Source organism: Eufriesea mexicana, unplaced genomic scaffold (genome assembly GCF_001483705.2).
Source record: "Eufriesea mexicana isolate 0111107269 unplaced genomic scaffold, ASM148370v2 scaffold2501, whole genome shotgun sequence".
NCBI lineage: Eukaryota > Metazoa > Arthropoda > Insecta > Hymenoptera > Apidae > Eufriesea > Eufriesea mexicana.
Genome location: NW_016910581.1, coordinates 118,175 through 139,231, shown reverse-complemented (window position 1 = coordinate 139,231; position 21,057 = coordinate 118,175). Strand labels below are relative to the sequence as shown.

Here is a 21,057-nt window from a genome sequence, read left to right as displayed (position 1 = left end):
GATAAAAATCTATTACGGTAGAACTAAGATTTACATGTTTATTACAGAAATTACTATGATTTATAGAATAAGAAAAATACAATACAACACAATAGTTTGTATAATATCGAACCATAAATTTCACATTTATAAAGAGAAATATCACTTTTTGAGATCTGGTTTCTTTATTGCTATAAAGTAGTTATAAATTATAGAGAGTAATATTGCATTAAAAAATGTATAATAGGAAAGAAAATGGAACTATCGCCATGTAATATTGTATTTGTAAAGTAGTTAAACTGACGCTAACGTTTCCAGCATTTTAAAAAAGGGAATATGTTAATGAAAAATTTTGCTTTCGTTTAATTTCGATGTAAGTTAAATAAGATTTACATATTTCAAATACATTTTTTTTTTAAAGAATTTTAGAAAATATCTATATTTTGATCCCATTTATATTATTAGCTTAAAGGAATGCTTATATACTTTTTTAAATGAATCTTATATTCAACGAAGAAACAAATAGTTACATTAAGGAGTATTAACAATTTAAGGCTAACTCAGTAGCGCTGATATATTATTTGATAACATCGATTATTTTGGGGCAACATAAGACTTACAGAACCGAAACCTTGTTTGTCATTTGTTTGTCTGTGATTAATTAATAACACATAGTAGAAGCGTTTAAGGCAGTAAGTTTGTTTTGATGCTCGAATGTAGCTTCTAAACATACTTGTGATCACATGCTTACAACAGAGAAACTTTATCAAAGATAACTAGCGTAGTGTCGCTTTCTTTTCGACGACTTGGTTTTGCATTGTATCGTCTTATTATACGAATGCTTGTCGTCTTCTTGTTCTTCTGACTGCTTCAAACATCCAGTAGCAAAAAACTCTATACTGGTACCATGTTCGTCATTATTCACATCATTGAATATATTTCGTACATTTACGTTGTACGTGCATTCGCTTCGAAGATGTTTTATTTCGAGATGCGGTGTCTGGAAGCAATATAATGATGGATTATAAATTATAGAAGTGCACGTAATTTATACGACACAGTATCTACAGAAATGATTGCGATTAATGAAACGGAAAGTAAAAAGAAATCTACTTCAACTATGCTATCGAATGTCCAATTTTATAAATTCATCGCTGAACTTATTCGTATGTCGAAAATATAATGTTCGTGTAGCAAGGGCGTAAATAATTTTTAATAATAAATAATTTTCAAGCGATATAAGCGTTATTTATAAGTTTGTAGGAAGAATTTTAAATCGATACTTCGATGTCGATTTACCACAACTAATAGTTAGTATCGTCTTAAGCCAGTTAGCAACTTTACCGTCCATCAAATATTCATAGATGCGTGCATAGATGCGTTAACCATGTGCAGATAATTTAAGTACTATTTTATGTACAAGTAACTAACTACTTAAGTACTACTATATATAAGTAACTGTAAGTGCGAAAAATAAATAGCTACAAGTGGGAAATAATAGATACCTTTAACTAATTTTTATCATCTTTAATATTTACGTTTAAATTCGTATTACTCGTGCATTCGATAGAAAAATGTCAAAATCGGAATTTTTAATTTTAACGTACAAAAAATTGAAGACAAAAATGTAAAATGCTAGAAAGGAATTCTACAATTGTACAGAACCATAAAAGTTATTAATTTCAAAGAAGTTTCATTTTTTATTTACTGTTCATTTCACAATGAACAACATAGGATTTACTATCGTAATCATTAATTCTTATCCAATTTTTAGAATTTATTCATAGGTCATACTTATTTAGCTTTCAGTTGATTAGTTAACTATATGATTCGTTGCATCGAAATACAAAATACCATGTGTAAGTAACGAATTTGACATGTGAAATTATGCGATGGAAAATTATAGAAAGAGAAAAGTGATATGTAAGTCTGTAGTGTGTATGATCAGAGACCTTTTTCGTTTGTATTTTAATTCTTGTTCGAGATTTATAAAATTAAGCAAGTAAGTAAATATACATATCTATAAAAGATACTCGTACAAAAGTAAAAATTAATTCGTTTAATTGTTACGGCTGAATATTTCAATAATTTATTTTGTAATTTATTTCCAACATTTTCATTATTTTATAATTTATTTGTAACGCATAATTTAATAAGTTATTATATTATTATTATTATTGTTATTTCATTATTATTGAAAATATACTTATTATATTTAGTATATTTTATATGTTAATAATTTCTATTTTTGGAATATCAGTTTAATATTATTCATTCCTTTTATAGATATAACATACAGTGGTTCACGAAAGTGTTCGGATGCTATGTTTCCAAAGAATTCTCCAACTCAAAAACTCTGATTTTAATGAAAGTATGCATGTACGTGAAACATGACAAATTACTCCTGGAGTAATTTTGTTATTAGTCGAGAATGACGTTGAGAGATTATAATCAATGTTATAAGTTTTAACAATATTTTTCCTTTTTAAACGAGATCTTTTAGGAAGAAATTTGTACCGTAGGATAACAGAGCACTGGCATATTTTATTTGAGAAGCTTCGTTCTATCTCGCATCGTTAAGGAGTTATATTTAAAACAACAGAGATCGGACTGCAACTTTGAACTATGATTTGACATATGTGAAGAAATATGTACAAATAAAAAAGGTTGATTGGAATGTTAGATTTAGTACTTTGCCAAGTTCCATTCAAGTTCAGTAACTATAACAAGAATCAATGTGCAAAAGATGCATGTTAAAAGTTGTCTATTTATAACACAGAGGTATTTCATAAATGCAATCTAGACAGATATTTTTCAAAATTAAAACAGATAAATATTCCAAACAAATAGTGGCAACAAGCGTTGTTACCCGAAGTTACCCGAAGAATTATTAATAAATTGGCATTTCCATATAGGAACATGAACAAATGAAACGAAATACTTTACATAAACTTTTGATAAAAATATATTTTCGTAGTAATTTTTATTTCTCTTTCGACTACTTTTAAGTATTTTTAAACATTTAGAATGTATTATATCATTGGTAAATTGATATTACTAACATCAAATAATAGAACGAAGACGTAATTATAGATCTGAAAAAATTCAATATTACAGCTTCAAAAAGTGTGGAGAAAACTGAGTAACGTTTCTATGTTACGATTTAGTAATAGTTTTAGATACATTTTGTACTGAAGGAACGAGTTCATAAACTAAGAAAAGAAATATTTTTCGAGTGGTTTAAAGAAATGTTAGTAACATTTAATATGTGTGTATTTATAAATAAAAAGAAAAAATATATATATATTATGCTCCAATCAATACGTTGTATATCCAATCAGTAGAATAAGTAAAAAGCAGAGGGAAATAAAGAGAAAATGAAGATTTTAAGCGGAAGATATAAAATTTGCATAAATGTATGCATGCAACATCGGCGCTTATACACGGTAATTTCGAGCACCGATTATAATATAAATTGGTGATAACGATAAGCGTAAATATATATACAACGTGCAGCGAAAAGTATTGCATAAGAGGAGAAGAAGCGATTCGTTTGTCCAATTTGTTCATCAAAGGTTGCATATGTATGCACTTACATATATGTATAGCTACAGTTTGGTTCGAGCGACACTATGATTATTTTTATATACAACGCGTAGTCGACTTTTTAAGGAATTAGATTGAGAAAAAGACAAGAAAATATTATATCGATGATACTTTATTTTATCGATGAAATATCTTAGCAACATAAGTGCATATGTATACGATAAATTTTCGACATTGATTTTCTCGAAAATTAAGCCTCGAATGAAGAAATATCATTCTACACCCCAGATCTATTTCTGCATAAGGTACCACTATCTGACAGCTTCTACGACAATTTCGGTTGCACTCTGTGTATATAATTGTACGTATGTATATATATCCATGTAATACCTGAACAACTTTCCAGAAAGTTTTCTTTCGACGTGATACGAGTTTTTCCTGCGGAGCCGAGCAGGATGCCTCTCTCCAGGAGACGTTGTATGCCTTTACATCGTGGTTCATCGGCCAAACGAGACGTACCTTGACCTCTCCGCAGTGACAAGTCATTCGCCGTAAATGAAGATCGCCATGGTATCGCTCGCATCTGCGAGATCGTCTCCCCATATCGGCTTCAATGAAAGGGCACTTCTTCGTTTGTTATCCCAATTATTATATTAGGCTCGACAGAAATACCACTAGCAGATGGAAGAAGAGCGGGCTGGAATTTCATCTTACCGTATGTCATGTAATCGGTGCTATTGAAAACTTTCGAAGCCTTTCGTGACAACAATCGCCGGCCACCGTACAGTGCAACAGCTTGCACTTGAAGAAAGTATTGACACTTCAGCTCCAAGTTTTTCAGTTCGTAGCAAGTTTTATCCTGAAATTCAACCAGGGCAGATTTCGGATTTGTCAAAGTTCGCATCGCGAAATTTTGATATCTTACAATTAGTCATTCTTCGAGGCAATTAAAAACGTCGATTTTATACACTTCCGCTTACCTTCTACTTACTTCTACTAACTTCTACTAAATCGAGAATCGATAAGTAGAAAGAAGTTGTCTTACTGTTAGCTGCCTTAGACGTATAATAAATTTCGAAGAAATGCAAATCTAAACTATATTTATATCTATAACTAGATATAATAAACTCATATCTGTATATAAAAAGCTTTTTATTTATCGTTAAATAGATAAAATTCGAATTTTCTTTCCTTTCTGTACTTTTCCGTTATCTCAAAAATATCAGAGAAATATATTTTCCTTTAATAACAAGCTTCAATGTTATTCGTATGTGGCATAAGTAAGTGGTGGAATACTTACTTTGAGAACTGTTCTGTGATAAACGAGAATAGAGTCGTTAGTTGGACCATGAACAAGGCGACTCCAAAACACTTTGTAGAACGTTATTGGCACGTCTGAAGCTGGTTTAATCCACCTTAGACTAATACGCAATTTTCCATCTACCAGTCGTGCATCGGATAACGTCAAGTTTTGCGGCTCTTTTGGATTCCGCGGCTCTGAAAGTGATAATAAATTATCCTTTAAATTTATAATACGATGATCGCGATGAAAACGTCGGTCCTTTCTTTTCCTTTCTTTCCTCTTTTTTTCTCATTCTAATTGCGAATGCAGGCTAATTTCATGTTTTCGTCATCACTTATTTATCCCGTAATTAAATTTGTTGCAAGTTCATCGCAAATTTCTACATCAAAATAAATTGACTGTATGACATTATCAACGGTCCATTAAAATAATTTATCGCTATGCATGGACCCCTTCTTCGACTCCTTAATCGCACAAACACTATTAAAAGAGAATCTATGAAATTGTAATCTTACGACAAACGATCGATGATTAAGCTGATACAAGTTTAAGTTGCACATGATATACGTGTCGGTATATGGTAGTGTTGGTAAGACTGATAAATAGACAAAAAGAATGCGAACACATAGTTGCGTCGAGTATTTCGAATTAATCGAATATTCGCGAATCTACACGATACAGATATACACGTCCTTTTAATAACAAGTAACTTCGAAGTTGTAAATTCAGATATCTATGTACACGTTTTCGTTCCATTCGATTTTCGACTGTGTATAATTTGTGAGATAGCGTATAAGGGAAATATCCTTCGTTAAACCTATATTCGATTATACACTACGTTTATCATTTATATATATATCTGACAGTGCAAGAAATCTATCTATATTTATAAATTTTATAAATTCATCGTTTTATGGTACACGTACCACTTCCGTTTGTAATAAGAATAAGAAGAAATGGATTTTCGAAGTTTGAATCGTTTTAACATTTTAATAAATATGATTGCGGGGAATTGCTTATCAACGACGAATAAAAAAACGAAACTACCCGTTCTTTTAAAGATCTATTCCAGCCTCGTTTGGCTAATACAACTAACAAACTTGACTGCTAGCATTTTCGGCGTTTTCAATGCGTCACGAGATAAGGCATTGAAGGACAGCACGGTAAATATGGTGATCTCGTTAGAAGTAATTGTGTTGATAATTTATTTACACAGTGGTCAAAATTTACTACGTGGAGTAATTGGAAAGGTGAACCATCTTCTCATCGTAGATGACCAAGTACTTCGAAATGTCACAATGAGTACGGTGAAACTGATAAAGAGGCCGCTGGAAATTTATACCGTTGCCTGTGTTAGTTCGGCTGTTTTGTGGACATCGTTTGCAAGTGTCGAAGTGTTCCGAAAAAATGAGTTCCATTACACGGATTATCGAATACCATTCGTTATATCGAAGGAACCGCTTTCTGTCGGTGTTTTCATTGGCGGCGTTATGCTTCAGATTTTTGACATTGTATATACGATAACCAAAAAGACTGGTTTGGATATTTACACGATGCATTTGATTCTGTTAATAACAGCTCAATACAAATACCTTAGAATGAAATATGCAACGGTACTTCAACAGGAACACGGAACTTGGAGCGATTTCCACGATGGCGATGCTTGGCAGATTCGCTCATTTCAGAAAGAAAAAATAATCAAACAAGAAACGAGGTTGTTAACCCGACATTACGAAACTGTAATCGAGTAAGTATAGACTTACGATTAATAGTATATTCTCGCTCGCATTACATTTTTTACTAAGAGGAAAGGGAAGCATAAAGAGAGGAGAAAGTGGAAAGGAGAGTAATGGAGTAATGCTACATGTCCATTTCAGAGTTTCTCGCGCGAGTTACTCCCGAGAGTACTCTTAAGTTGTGTGTTCATTTAAGAGCAACTGTGCGAAATTTTACGCACAGCAGGTGATAGAAAACTCGCCGAGAGATTACTCTCGCGTAGAGCTCTGAGAACTTTATCCACTTGAGTGTGATAAACCCCTCCGATTCTGCCCTCATTCTTTACCTCTCCTACCCGAAACTATCAACCTCCTGCATAGCTATCTGGCGCCATACCCCAAAATAGCCTTCTTATCTTAAAATTTAACCCTCTTCACACACGCTGCATTTCGATTTCCCACGCCGCCAGACATCGTATCATAGAACCAACCCTCTTCCTAAACATCCCATTTCGATTATTCTATTTTAAACCTAATCGCAAACACCCTATCTCCATTTCCCACGCCACACTTAAAACCAGAAGTAATACGAAAACCACTTATCACCAATAATCGTAAATATCCCTTTCCCACTCCTTCGAACCACCCCCCAAAGAACTCATGTATAAAAGCCGACCAAATTAGAAAATAAACCAGTCTCAAGCATACCACCAAACCATACGGAGTTTCGTATAACCTTTACTCGCGAGTTGTACATGTCACTACGGTACATGATAATTGCGCTATTGGTAAAGATCTATTGATACTAAGGTACAATAGATACGAATCCTTAAACATCTCTACACTTTATCGTCATCGGGAGTTGTTTAACTCAAACCACCTTTCCCGTGACATGAGCGTCGATCGGCACGACGACTGCTCTTCTTTACGATACTTGATACTATCTGCCTCTTCCTCATCGTCCACACACGCACTACGTACACCTAATTTCACACCTAATATTAACCTAAACTCGATAACCCACTTGATAGGCTTGTCCTTTGCACCGATGGTTGTTTGCTTTATCCGTCGTACGTTTCAACGATCGTTCCAAGTGTTCTTAGAATGCAAGATCGCTCCGAGTGATTTATCCGAAAGTTCTCTCAGGATTTGAATCCCGTTTCGAATGCTGCGAGTAACTCTCCGAGAGCAATGGATTATAGTGTCCACTTGCGAACGACTCGCGACACGCCGACTCTCAGACAATCGAACGATGCTCTCCGACAGTCACTCTCAAACGCTCTCTCCACTGGCGAGAAACAATAGTTAATGCAGTCAATTCGACGTGAAATTAGTAATTGGAGGTTAATACCGTAATTTAACCTCGGAAAATTAGCCGACGATTTAAGGACTGAAAAGATATCTAAGAGTTTTGTAAATAACATTTTGTTGCACAGTGTGCAAATTTAAGTATGAAAGAAAAGAAAGAAAGAAAGAATGTTATGTATTATGATGGAGAAAGATAAAGATTAAATATTAGTTATTAGAATGTCAAGGAGGAAATATCGGTGAATCCAATTGTTAAAGAACGAGTAATATAAATGAAGGTATGAAGTATATTTTTATATTTTACGATTCATAGGATACAATACGTAATTATCACAGGGTACTAATAGCAATTGAATTACAACGCAAAATTACATCAACAGCGGTCTGATAGAATACTGGAAATTGAAAGGAAATTTCTTCCTAGTAAAACTGATCACTTGACACTTATTTAAATTTAGATCCATATAGTTGATGGAGCACCGTTCCATAATTCTGCCAATGTCGACTTGCAACTCGGAACAGTCGGAGAGAGTACGTATTAAACGATATAACTTAATATCATCTGTAAATAAGGAGCAAGAGGAAGTACGTATAACTGAAGCTAAGTCGTTTATAAAAAGTAGGAAAAGGAGGGGTCCAAGATAAGACCCTTGAGAAGCACCGGAAGTAACGGTTATATATCTCAAAAGACTACATCTTACTCTTACAATTTGATTAGGACCATCGAGGAAGGAGAAAAACCATTGAAATATGGTACCCTTGATGCCGAGAGCCGTCAATTTATCGATTAAAATAAAATGATTAACTTTATCGAAAGCTTTATCGCAGTCGAGGTATATAGAATCCGTTTGTAAGCCCTGATCTAGAGCTACGGAGATATCTCTATGGTAAAGGGCAAGGTAGGTATAAGTAGACCGCCCTGGTAGAAAATCATTCTGAGATTTACTGTAGATGTTAAAAACGTGCCGATCAAGAATTTTAACCATAATACTATCGAATACTTTTGCCATAGTGCATTGCAAAGAAATTGGTCTATAATTAGTGACACTGGTATTATCACCAGATTTGAATATAAATAATGTAGGAATTTATTTATTAGGCAGCAAAAGGACGGTGGTAGAGAATAAAACTAATTTATCGTGAACCAACTTATTCTAAGCTTACGACTATTACACTCACTATCTCTCGAAGAACTACTCGAAGAACTATATGAAGAACTGCTCGACGTACATACTCCAACATACTGCACGCTTCACGCCCTTGCATCCCTATTTAAACCATATACTCTATCCTCTTTCATGCCCATGCTCTCTTTCCCAATCACGCTTTCCCACGCACTCTTCGTTGCCTCGCACTCAGTGGGTCACGTACCCTAAACACTCGGATGCATTCCTGGAGACACTCTTCGCTTGTAACCGATACATTCATAAACACCCCGATCGCACGATCCTTGCGTACGGTCACTCATCCTTTCGCACGCACTCCAGATAATACCCCGAACGCTCGAGTCAAATCAGAGACGACGTCTGTTTATTGCCCTTTATTTACGCAGAAGGGCCCAAGCATTCCCTCGCGCTTTACAGACATATCTAGGAATAGATAAAAGATATACCATTCCTACAATAATATAATGCATTTTTATATAGCTGATATAATGTCATTTTTGATAAACGTTATCGATAAATTTTACAAATTATTTTATTTAAGACTGTTCATTAAATGATTTATCACATGGCAATCTTTGTTTTACGAGACCCGAAATTTGTACTGCTTAGAACGTAAATTTGCTACTGTTATATGTTATGTAGAACATATTATTCCAATTATTTAAAAATTTGTTTATCTTATATAAGCTGTAAAATATTAATACCTATAAAATTGTGGGTGTTCGAGTTAATAATATACAATGATTCATATATTCGATTAATTGTAAAAACTAAATAATAACACATATCCATGTTTTTACTACAAATATTCGTAGTCTAACATTTGCAATTTCCAAATGTTTCGATCTTACATTAGAGGTAATCGTCATTTTATTATTAATTTCTTTACAATTTATTTACAAAGTATTGCTCCTATGTTACGTGTAATTATATGATTGCTGTACACGTGTGTCGAAATTTTAAATGATCAAAAATTTAAAATACGAAATACAGATTTTCGTAAAATTTGTATACTAATAATATCGTTGTAGTATCGTTATTGATATTACTGTCATAATAAAAATTTGTAATTATTGCAGGGTGGCTGTCATGTTGAAGAAATTGCTTTCCCCAAACGTCGGACTTCTTTACATAAGTAACGTTTTCCGGTTTTGCTTTCTAAGTTTTATGTTTATAACGGTATATTATACATGTTAAATTCTTAATGCAAATTTTTAATTCGTAATTCTAAATTTTTTATTTTTCATACATTTCCGACATTCTTTCTTTTTTCTTTATTTTATATGTATAACAAGTTCTTTATCTTTTTCAGAGTTCTACGTCGTATTTTGAAAAGTGTCTAATTATATCGTATACGATTGGCGCGCTGATACAGTTTTATATATTGTGTTATTGCATTCATCAGTTACTTGAAGCGGTAAGGTTTTCTGAACTATGTAATAACTTGTAAAATCTTTACGGTAAAGAAATCATATTTCAATATCTATTAAAATATATTACTGCTTTCTTTCTTATTCATTTTTATTTGCAGATTTCAAATATAGTTTGTTAACTAAACTCGTGACAAGTAAAAAATCAATATTATATAAGCTTTAAATTTAAAGAAATTTGTGAATTGCAATAGTATGAGAACTTATCCTTAATTTTTAGAGTACCACTGTTGCAAATGATGCCGTGCATGGAAAGTGGTATCTTTACGACCTATCATTCCAACACGCAATTTCTATCATAATATTCACTAACAAATTGGAATGCAAATTGTTTACTTTCCGAAATATTAACTTAACTTTACCGTCTTTTATGTCGGTAAGTTTTTATAACGATGTTTTTACTTAACAATTTTATATCTCTGCGTTACGTGAGAGATGTTCAAAAGAAAACCGATTAAATTATGTATCATGTTTTATAGTAAGTAAAATAAGAATGTTATCGCGTCCCGCAAACCGCACTTTATTTTACCGCATTTCAAATTTCTCGAGATTATAAAGTCTAATACGACCGTTTACTAACAATAATTAATTAAATACAGGCTCTTTCATATTTCTTTTCTCTTTCTTTTATCTGTTTAATAATGGGCTTAACGTTGCATCAACAACTAGGTTATTAGGGATGGTGTCATTCAGTTACGCTATTTCTTTGACAGCCTTGATTTCTTTAATGTACTCGAGGAGGTCGTGATTCTTGTTGGTTTCGGTAATATCTTTAATTACGAGATTAATTTTGAATTCGTTGCGATGTGCATTATACTTAGAACGAAAGGTTCAGTATCAAGGGATTGTGTGAAAGTAATTATATTCGATGTACGGTGAAAAAGAATATTTATATATATATATATTAAGAATATATTAAGAAAACTTCTGCAGATGTTTACAATACGAGCACACAGTTACAATCGACCCCTAAACACTAACAGTGCACATGCATGTGGGATTGGAATAAGTACGTTCCTGAAAGAATGCCAAGTGTGTTTGGGCTTAGGATGAAAGTGACGTGTGCAAGCGAATTAATTGCAAAGAATGTTTATGGTAGGGTCGAGCGAAAGTTTAGGGATGTGTCCAGAGTGGTTGAAGTACCTGACCCACCGAGGTTGCGTGGGAAAGGGGCATGATTGGAAAGAAAAGCCTGGGTATGGTAAAGGACAGAATGAATGCTTCAAATAAGGGTGCAAGGGCGCGGACAGCTCCAGTCTACGGTGGTCAGTTTTCACAATCTACGGTGTCCAGTCTGTAACGGTCACCAGGAGTCTTTTAGAAGTGGCTAAGAGTGTGCCAGTATGAGAGTAAGAAGTCAAAGTCGAACGTGCCCATAGCGAATCCTTCTTGTTTCATAGCTGTCAATCTACGTATAAGCTTATTTTATTCCATTAAGAAATGAGACAACGCTATTTTAGCCGATCCTGCATGCATATACATATCTGGGCGCAGGTATCTTCAAGAAACAAAAGAAGAGTTAATAGTTCGGCTGTGAAAATAGATGTATTATCAGCGAGCTTATCGCCAAGTGTTTCGTGAGGGGTGTTAACTGCATATCCTGTGCTTGCCTCTGATTTTGAGTCATCGGAATATATTGGGGTATAGCTTTCATGTTAATTCAGGACATCTAATGCTAAATTGAAGAGTTGCTGGATTGGTACTGTTTTTCGTATATAAACATAGTTCAGAATTAATTTCTATGGGTCGATGTTATGTCTACAAAGAAACCGTTAAGGGGCTGTTGGCGAGAATTTCATATTTAGTTCTAGTTTCAATTTCTTAATTTTATAATAAACAGGTTACAGAAAGCTACGCTGTTGACCATATTTCTCAATAAGTCGTTTTGAAAAGGTGTTTACGGGTGTTGATTTGCTGGGAGTGGATGAAGTTTGAATTGCCTGAATGGTGCTTAGAAGGTTTCTTCTTGCTTGAAGCAGCGATCCGTTACATTCTCTCGTGATATCGAATTTAGGGCTAGTTTTAAGTGCACCCGAAATTATTCCGAGGGTGACATTATGTATGGGGTGCAGTTTTTTCACGATGGATTTGCTTGCGGAGTCGTATATAATTGTTCCGTAATCAAATATAGACTTGATTATCGATTTATATGTGGTGAATATTGTTGCGTCCCGAACACTGCAACTCGCACGGTGGAAGTTCCGCGGGATTGTAAGGCCCGTTTACGCGGATGCGACAATGTTGTTAGGATTTGGCCTACTCTAAATTAATAGAGCTGTACCTAGTTAGGATTGAACTAAAGAGTTTTGATGTGTCACTGTCTCTCACGTTGAGTTGATCATCGTGGGTCTTGTCTCATGGTCTGGTCGAGATGCTTGTCCTGTTTTCGTGAAAGTTTTAACCCTTCCGGTACTACTGCCGCCCATTGGCGGCAGCCATGAAACGTTCTCTGGGTACTACCGTCGCCTATTAGCGGCATCCGCGAAAAGTCACCGATGGCTGTCGCGATCCGAATGAAAAGTTTAGTTTCGATCACGCTCGAAATTTCTATGAATACCGCAAAACACTGTAGCGACCATCATTCTCGCCCTCGCTACCAGATGGATTCCGCCTTCGAGGACTTTCCCGCAAGTCCTCGGAAAACTCCCAATTCCTATATATATAACTTCCCGTCTTTCCAACAGTATCCCCAGTGTCTAAGGCAGGGCCTGCTTAGCAAGCCTTACCGATGAGTCCGCTAGCAGGCCCGGGACGAAACCTCGTTCCTTCCTCTCTTCTCACCGTCCTTTCTAGCTACGCGCCAACCTGTGAGAGGATACCTGCGACCAGCCGACATCTAACGACCGTGGGGGAGAGGACCCCCACATTTTCAATGCGAGATTTACAAGTACCCCTATCATTGAGGTGGTTTAGATCGATTCTGGTTATTGTAGGAAAATGATCGCTATCGCGTAAATCCGAAATCACGTTCCATTCACATCTGGGAGCTGAATTTACACTGATTAAGGTAAGATCCATTCTGCTGTATGTGTTCCGTTTACTGCAGAGAAGTGGCTTGGTTTGTTATTATTTAAAGGAATTATGTTTTGATTCGCGATGACATTTTCAAAGGCTACTGTGACTATCGAAATCACCCGTGATTGTAAACGGCTCGAGGTACACATTAATTGAGACAGTTTCAAAATTGGAAAGGACTGCAGTTTCTTCATTAGGTATATACGGAATTTTTAACAAGAATGGCAACTTCACCATTCGTTGTTTGTGCGTTACGATTAGCAACATAGGAAGTATAATCCTCGACGCCGATGGTCTGGTGTAGTTTGAGATAGGTCTCTTATAGACACACAATGTCAGCTTGGAATTTGTTTAATAGAATTTGTAGAAAGGGCAACCGAGTGAAGAAGTCGATTAGATTCCACTGGATAGGCGTTATAGTTATTTCGATGATTTAGATAGATGAAGGTATGCTAGGTACGCCAAGTGATTTGCATATTCGCTTTCAGATTTGCAGTCAGTTGAGAAAGGCGTGTCACCAGTAGTTAAACAGTTAAAACAATCGTTCAAAATACTATTTAATTCTCCTAGTGATTCGATGCATTCTGTTTTTAATACTTCTACCGTTTAAATATGGGTAAATTTACGTTAGCATTCGGATAAGGGCAGGGATGGCTCGAGTGTAATTAAGAGCGATGTCATGGGGGTTCACAACTCTGAAAGAGTTTTCTAAAAAGCTAATTCATTGGGTGTCATTTTTTCATCTGTTTTGATGCATTTTTTACTACCTTCTTCTCTGATTTTGAGTGAAACCTTGATGCGGTTAAGCGAGATCCAGAGGATACGAATTTACTGTCGATAAAGCAGATATCCTTGAGACTTACCGAGGAAGACGTTAGTGCTCTTTTGTTATCTGGAGACGAGTTTCTGGCATCGTGAGGGCAACTCGTCGCTACTAGTATCTGTGATTGTAGATCTTCGGTGACGGTCAATATCAATTGATATTGATTGATATTGAGGGGAGTAGTTACGTTGATTTGCTGATCGACGTCAACCGGTTGATCATTCGTATTGTGATTCCCTGGGCATTGTTTGGCGACGTGGCCGTCTTGTTTACATCGGAAACAATTGAGTTCATCTGACATTGCAAAGATTCTATTATATTTCGTGTCTTCGTGTGCGACGATGAACAATTCGGGAATTATGCTCGTTATCTGGATGAGCATAAATTTTACGCCTGAAACTTAATATGTGGGAAAAGCCAGGTTTTTATAGACTAGTTCTTAGGAATGTCACATTTGATGTGATTCTGACATTGTTCTAAAATGTGGGGTATCATTGGCGGAACGTTAGAAAGGACGAAACATTTTGATGACGAGATTAACGGTTCTATATTAACACACTGGTTGTTAATAGTGACGGGTCGAAATTTGCTAGTTATTTCTGCGATCGTGTCCTTGGGGTTAAGATAAATGCATATTCTACTATTCGCAACTCGTGTGATAAATCGTATAGAAATTGAACCTGTTATTTTTTCGAGGGCTACCTTTATTCGATGACCCTTCGATTCGGTTACTATCGTCACGATAGATTGATTTTCCTTCGAAAAATTTCCACGTAAGACGGAGAAGGCGTACGATTTCACGTTGACTCGGTTACTAGTAGCTGAGTCTTCTTTTCCTACGGATATATCGGTTTTAGCTTGCTAAGGATGTCCTTGTACGATGAGTCCTTGTATTGAGAAACCATCTCAGAATGAGTGTTCTTGCCATTGACGCAGAGGAAATATATGTCGAGGGCCAGCAATAAGAGAAATAGCACACTGAATAATAATTTTCACACTGGGTATATCATTCTGAAGACCGCGGAACTCGCACACGATAAATCAAGCGTTCGATCCGTACGGTAGGTAAGAGTCAACTGCTCTTTCATCTTGTCGAAATAAATCACTTTCAATTATGTCGAGGAGAAAGGAACAACGAAAAGAATACCGACAACGTTTATCAAAAGCAGCTTGAATATGTACTAGAAATAGTAACATTCGTGTTTTATAAAGGTCGTGGTTAGTGTCGTGTTCCTGTGATCTTAAATTCTGCGTTTTTACAGGTGTTTTTTTTTTTATATATTTTAAGCAGACAATATTTTAATAATTTTAAGCAGATAACTCTCGATCTATGATTTTTTACATCGTGCAAATACTTTCTAAGTAAAGATCATAAATTTTCTAGATCATCATTGAGACTCGAAACTGTGTTGCATGTCGTATTTGTCATTGTTTAGTGTCTGGAATTAGACAAAGATACACGCGGACATAAGAAACATTGTACAATACATTTTTCTTTTTAATTGAAAAACGATGGAATGTCTAATAAGAAGTTAAAAACATGAAACAATTTTTTCCTAAATATTATTTGATACGTAACAGTACTTAGAATATACGTATAATTCGTTTGCAGATTGAGTAGTAGGCGTGTTTTCACGTTAATTTTCCTAAATAGAATTACATAATATTTTCTTCACTGTACATGTGTTCATTATGAGTTCAGAGATATGAAGAAAAAATCGTTTCACTTTATGACATCAGATTAACATGTCGCACGTAGTTGGTCAGCAAGGAAGAGTATTAGCATTAAAGACAATTACGTATCGTAGGATGCCAAAAACAAGTTTTATTCTATCTTCAGTTTATAGAAATAACGTGTATTCCTTCTTTTATCGAAGGAATATCGGCTCTGCGCGAATAATTTGAGACACCAAAAACGAACAGGATGAAATAAACGCTAAACGTTAAACGCAAAAAGATAATATTGAAATAACGTAACTTTAACACAGGAAACATGCTCCTATCCGTCTCCCTTCGATACCGAACGACTCACGTCCGTGCCGATCACAAACAATATTTACGAAGATTCTTCAAGGTTTCTCCACTCGGAACTCTACCTGTGTCGCCGAGGGTCTTATTTTTATGCCCTTTGCAAAGCTTGATGACGTGCTTGATGACGTGCTTTTATCAATTGCTAATTGGCTGATACGATTCAGCCGATTAGCGATTTGCCCTCTTTAAAATTACGTCACATCGATTCGCGATTCGCGCTCTGTTACGATTATGATTCCGTTAAGCTGCGTTTCACTCCATCGTGAAGACCACGCAACTTAGCTTTGCTTCTAAGAATAGCCTTCCATAACGATATCAGTTGATTTTCGATTTGTTTTCGAAAATAAGGTCTCAAATCGACATTGGTCGACTTACGATTTTTTTTTCTTAAAAATAGCACCCTATAGTTTGTGGAAATAATAGAAATTATAGAAAGAGTTACATGGCGTTTGTTGTTGCAAATTTTTATGCGGTTTAGAGAAAAATCGTAAATTATTCATTGTACGGATTTATGTTTCAATTATACAAGTTGAACCTCGTAAATAACTCGCATAAATAACTTATAAACGTATCTACCACGAATGTCTACTTAAAAATAAACACTGTAGACGAAATAAGTAAAGTTTTTCTTACCCATTATTATGTTAATTTGTGTAACATTCTTTCTCTTTTTTTATTCGCAAAACATATAATATACAGTTTAATCGAGTTACTTTGAAACATCTTGTACATATATAATGTAACTAATTATGGTTAGTAATATTAAGAACGTTGCGTCGCTGTTTTTCTAGATTCTGAATCAAGCATATTCGGTATGTTTATTATTTTTGAGAGCCAGAACATAGAACCTAATATTACAATGTTATGTTATATAACATGTCTTATATAACACTGTACGCGTAAATATCGCATTATATGTTAACCTAATTTTAGTATGGCACTGTATGTTTGATATTAAATATGTTTGTTCAAAAGACGTATTTAAATTAATTTGACATATTTATGAAATAATTTCATTTCTAAGTATTCTGAGGTAGTTCAAATTGATCGTAATAACCTGATACAGATTCAATTGTCTTACACTTCATCGCGTTATCGCGGTAACGATAGTGAAAATACACTTTAAAAAGTTCGAATACCTCTTTCGATAAACCTCTGCTGCTTTTCAAAAGATGACTAATGAGTTATACGATATTTGTATTCGTCGCAAATAAAAATTAATTAAACACGGATTAAGGAAACACAGAATTGAAGAATTGAACGATATAATTATCGAATAGCAATATTCTATTGTATAATAATAATTTTTAATGAACGTGTCGCGAGAATTTTTTGATGTACCGTGATAATTTTTAAAACGCTTAACATTTGACTACTTAGTCGTTTACTGACTTTTTTCGTTTACCTTATCAAATAAAAATTGAAAAGTTGGATATACAGGTTAAATTTTGTTCTTAACTCCGATCGATCTATAATTTTATTCGTGAAAATGTCGACAATTTAAAATAATACAACAAAACGTCGATTATTCGAACTTTATTTAAACGAAATACTAATTACATCGGTTCCTCGATTTATGCGGATTATTCTTTCATTACGGAAGAAAATCGCGTGGAATCTTTCTGTACGAATAAAAAGAAAGAGAAGAAAAACGTCAAAAGCAGTACTAGTAAAGGAAAATAGTGGTATAAGTTATAAAGATGTTAATTTCACATATTATCACAGAAAACACAGAAGAAAGAAGAAGAAAAAAAGTAATGTAGCGACCATCATTCTCACCTTCGCCACTAGATGGATTCCGTTTTCGAGGACTTTCCCGTAAGTCCTCGGAAAACCTCTGACTCCTATATGTAGGATCGGGGTGGGTGGATAGACTAAAGTAATGTTGCTTTACTTCTTCTTGAAATAAGCTTATACTTCTAGATATACTGACACACTATTAGAAACTCTTAGACTCTTGGAGACCGTGAAGAACTGTTAAAAGATCGCTAGAGACTGTCTTGCCCGCGCCCTTCTACCCTTCCTTAAACCATTCATTCGTCTTCATCTACACCCACGTTTGCCTTCTCCATCGGTCGGTCACGTATCCTAAACACTCAGGCGCATTCATAGACTTCCGCTCGTTTATCGCATTCGGCTCTGTCATAAACATCCCTTACATTCGATCCTCTTGCACGCGGTCACTTTCTTTCCAAGCCCAAACACATTTAACATTCTTCCAGGGCTGTTCTTATATTTCATTCCCACATATATATATATATATATAACTTCCGGAACATCAAATCTAAGGCAATCCCAATATTCACTTGGAAGGAGTGAAAAAGTTCGAAACAAGAAAATCAATTCTGGAAGAGAGAAAACTCCCGATCTATTATATAGTACAGCTGTCTCCTGACAGCCAAACGGACAATTTGAAACAGATTAAAATCGTGCTTCATTCCCTAATCCATTGGGAAAAAATATTGAAAAAAGATCGAGTGCAATGCAAAAGATGTCAAAGAATAGGCCACGTTGCGCTAAACTGTAACCTGAGGTATAGATGCGTGAAATGCAATATTCAACATAACCCAGGAGAGTGTCCCCCAACAATTGATAAACCTTATTGCGTCAACTGCAAGAGCTTCGGTCGCCCTGCCTCCTACAGAGGATGCCCGAAGCTCCAAGAGTTGAAACAGAAAATAGAGGAAAGGAAACAGTTCATAAAAATAGAGAGGGAAAGAAGACAACAACTAATAAATAAAATGATAAATCCGAATATCTCCTACATCGCGATGCTTTCGGGCAAGCAAACAAAAACGCATACAGAAACGCAAGCTACTGCCAACGTAGAAACCAACAAACCGGCACAAACTAACTCATCGAACACACCCAACGCGACATTACTAGGGGAAATTAGACAAATGTCAAACTCTATAAACCAACAGATCGCGCGTATAGCGGAAACCGTGGAAATAAATAGCAATAAGATTTCATCGCGGAATCCCTAGGAATAGATTTTTAATGGATACTCCCGGGAGAATAGCAGCGACATACATAGCTAACAAACTCGCGTTAAAACGGCTGAGCATAATACAGATAAACGTAAACACCGTTATAAAAATGAAAGACAGGCCTCTCTCCTGGACTGCCTAAATGAACGAAAACCGGATATAGTGTTACTTTGCGAAACGAAACTAAATTCTAGACACAAAATTGTATTCGAAAATTACAATTTCGTACGAAACGATAGATTTAACGTTAAACAGGGTGGCGGAACACACATCGTTATACGTAAGGACATTAAATTCAGACACATTTGCTTAGACCACGAAACGACAGACAAAAGCTTCGAATCAACAGTTATCTCTACTTCGCTGGAGAGTACCTCGGAGTACTCAGATTCACTGCAGTCTGTATTTTCGATTCGACTCCCAATAACGCGTAACTCTCGCAATCACAATTCTCGATCTTGATTCTCTCTAAGCTATCTTAATTCTGCCAATGACTATCTCAACTCTAATGACTATCTCAAATCCCGCTCTATCTTCCAGAGCGGGCCCTTTTAAGCCCGTCTGGAAGGCATGGACCTCCCCCGAAGGGGGAGGAAGCTCCCTCCACGTAACGCTCTGGGATGGAAGGGATTCCTCCTTCGGGTTAAGCTCTCCGAAGGGTCACCCACGCGGGGACCCTTCCCGAGAGGTGCCCACGGACGCGTCATCCCCGGTTTACAATGGGGAAAACCGGGGTTGAGCGAGGCTACCTCACGTGGCCTGGCCCCAACTTCCCAAGACTCGTCTGGCCGCCAGACGCTAACGGGACCTCTATACCTGGCGACGTCTAAAAATACCCTACAATATTAAGAAAGCTTTCCACGATTCGGTGAATAACTTCTGGAAAAAGAAAATTTTCAGTATCTCACGGCGTCAATCGTCGAAATTCTTTCAGGCCATTAATAGTATATTCCGACCGAAGGAGGCAAGAGCCATAGGAACCTTAAAAATTCCTGTGGCGAATGCACACCTCCTTCGAGACGCAAACGTACGATTCGACCCTCGCCAGGCTGACGTTCTTATTACTGACACACAACATAAACTAAACGTACTCGGTAACCATTTCGAATCAGTGCACACTCAAAACATACACATGGGAAAAGGCCAACTTTCTCGCATCATTCGACAGAAAACCGACAAACTTGGACAGGACATTTTAGAAGACCGACTCAACGACAAGATTGTCTGCACGTTCGACAACGACAACACGGCGGACGATCCAAACGACACACGCGAACCCTCGGACTACTTCACCTCATTCACAGAATTGAAACTAACGTTCAAAAAACTAAATAACAAAAAATTCTCCAGTTTCGACAACATTCCTATTATTGCGCTCAAAAACCTGCCACTGCAGTACGCGATCCTATTCAATAATTGCTTGAATAGAATGTATTTTCCCACCGCCTGGAAAACAGCAAAATTAATTACAATAAAGAAAAAAGACAAAGAGGGAAGTAATTCAACGGATTACCGACCTATTAGCCTTCTAGCGAATATCAGCGAAGTTTTCGAAACTGTCATAAACAAAGCACTGACAACGTACTGTGACGAAAATAGTATTATCCCAGAGACACAATTCGGGTTCAGGTATCAACATTCGACCGTACACGCGATTTCGAAATTCACATCGGACATCTGCTGTGCGAGAAACGTCAGCGAATGCGTAGGCGCGCTCCTAATAGACCTGGAGAAAGCTTTTGACACGGTGT

General features: G+C 35.9%; 1 protein-coding gene across 1 annotated transcript in view; it reads right to left on the bottom strand.

Moving 5' to 3' along the window:
• Positions 1-585: 585 nt before the first annotated feature.
• Kal1 (anosmin-1 Kallmann syndrome 1) overlaps positions 586-21,057 on the bottom strand; it is a 108,222-nt gene continuing 87,750 nt past the window's right edge. The window contains exons 5-8 of the mRNA XM_017903649.1: positions 4,826-5,022; positions 4,240-4,384; positions 3,916-4,133; positions 586-979 (exon numbers count right to left, since the gene is read on the bottom strand). Of these exons, the coding sequence (XP_017759138.1) occupies positions 746-979; positions 3,916-4,133; positions 4,240-4,384; positions 4,826-5,022 (794 nt within the window). The 3' untranslated portion in view covers positions 586-745. The remainder of the gene's footprint in view (positions 980-3,915; positions 4,134-4,239; positions 4,385-4,825; positions 5,023-21,057) is intronic.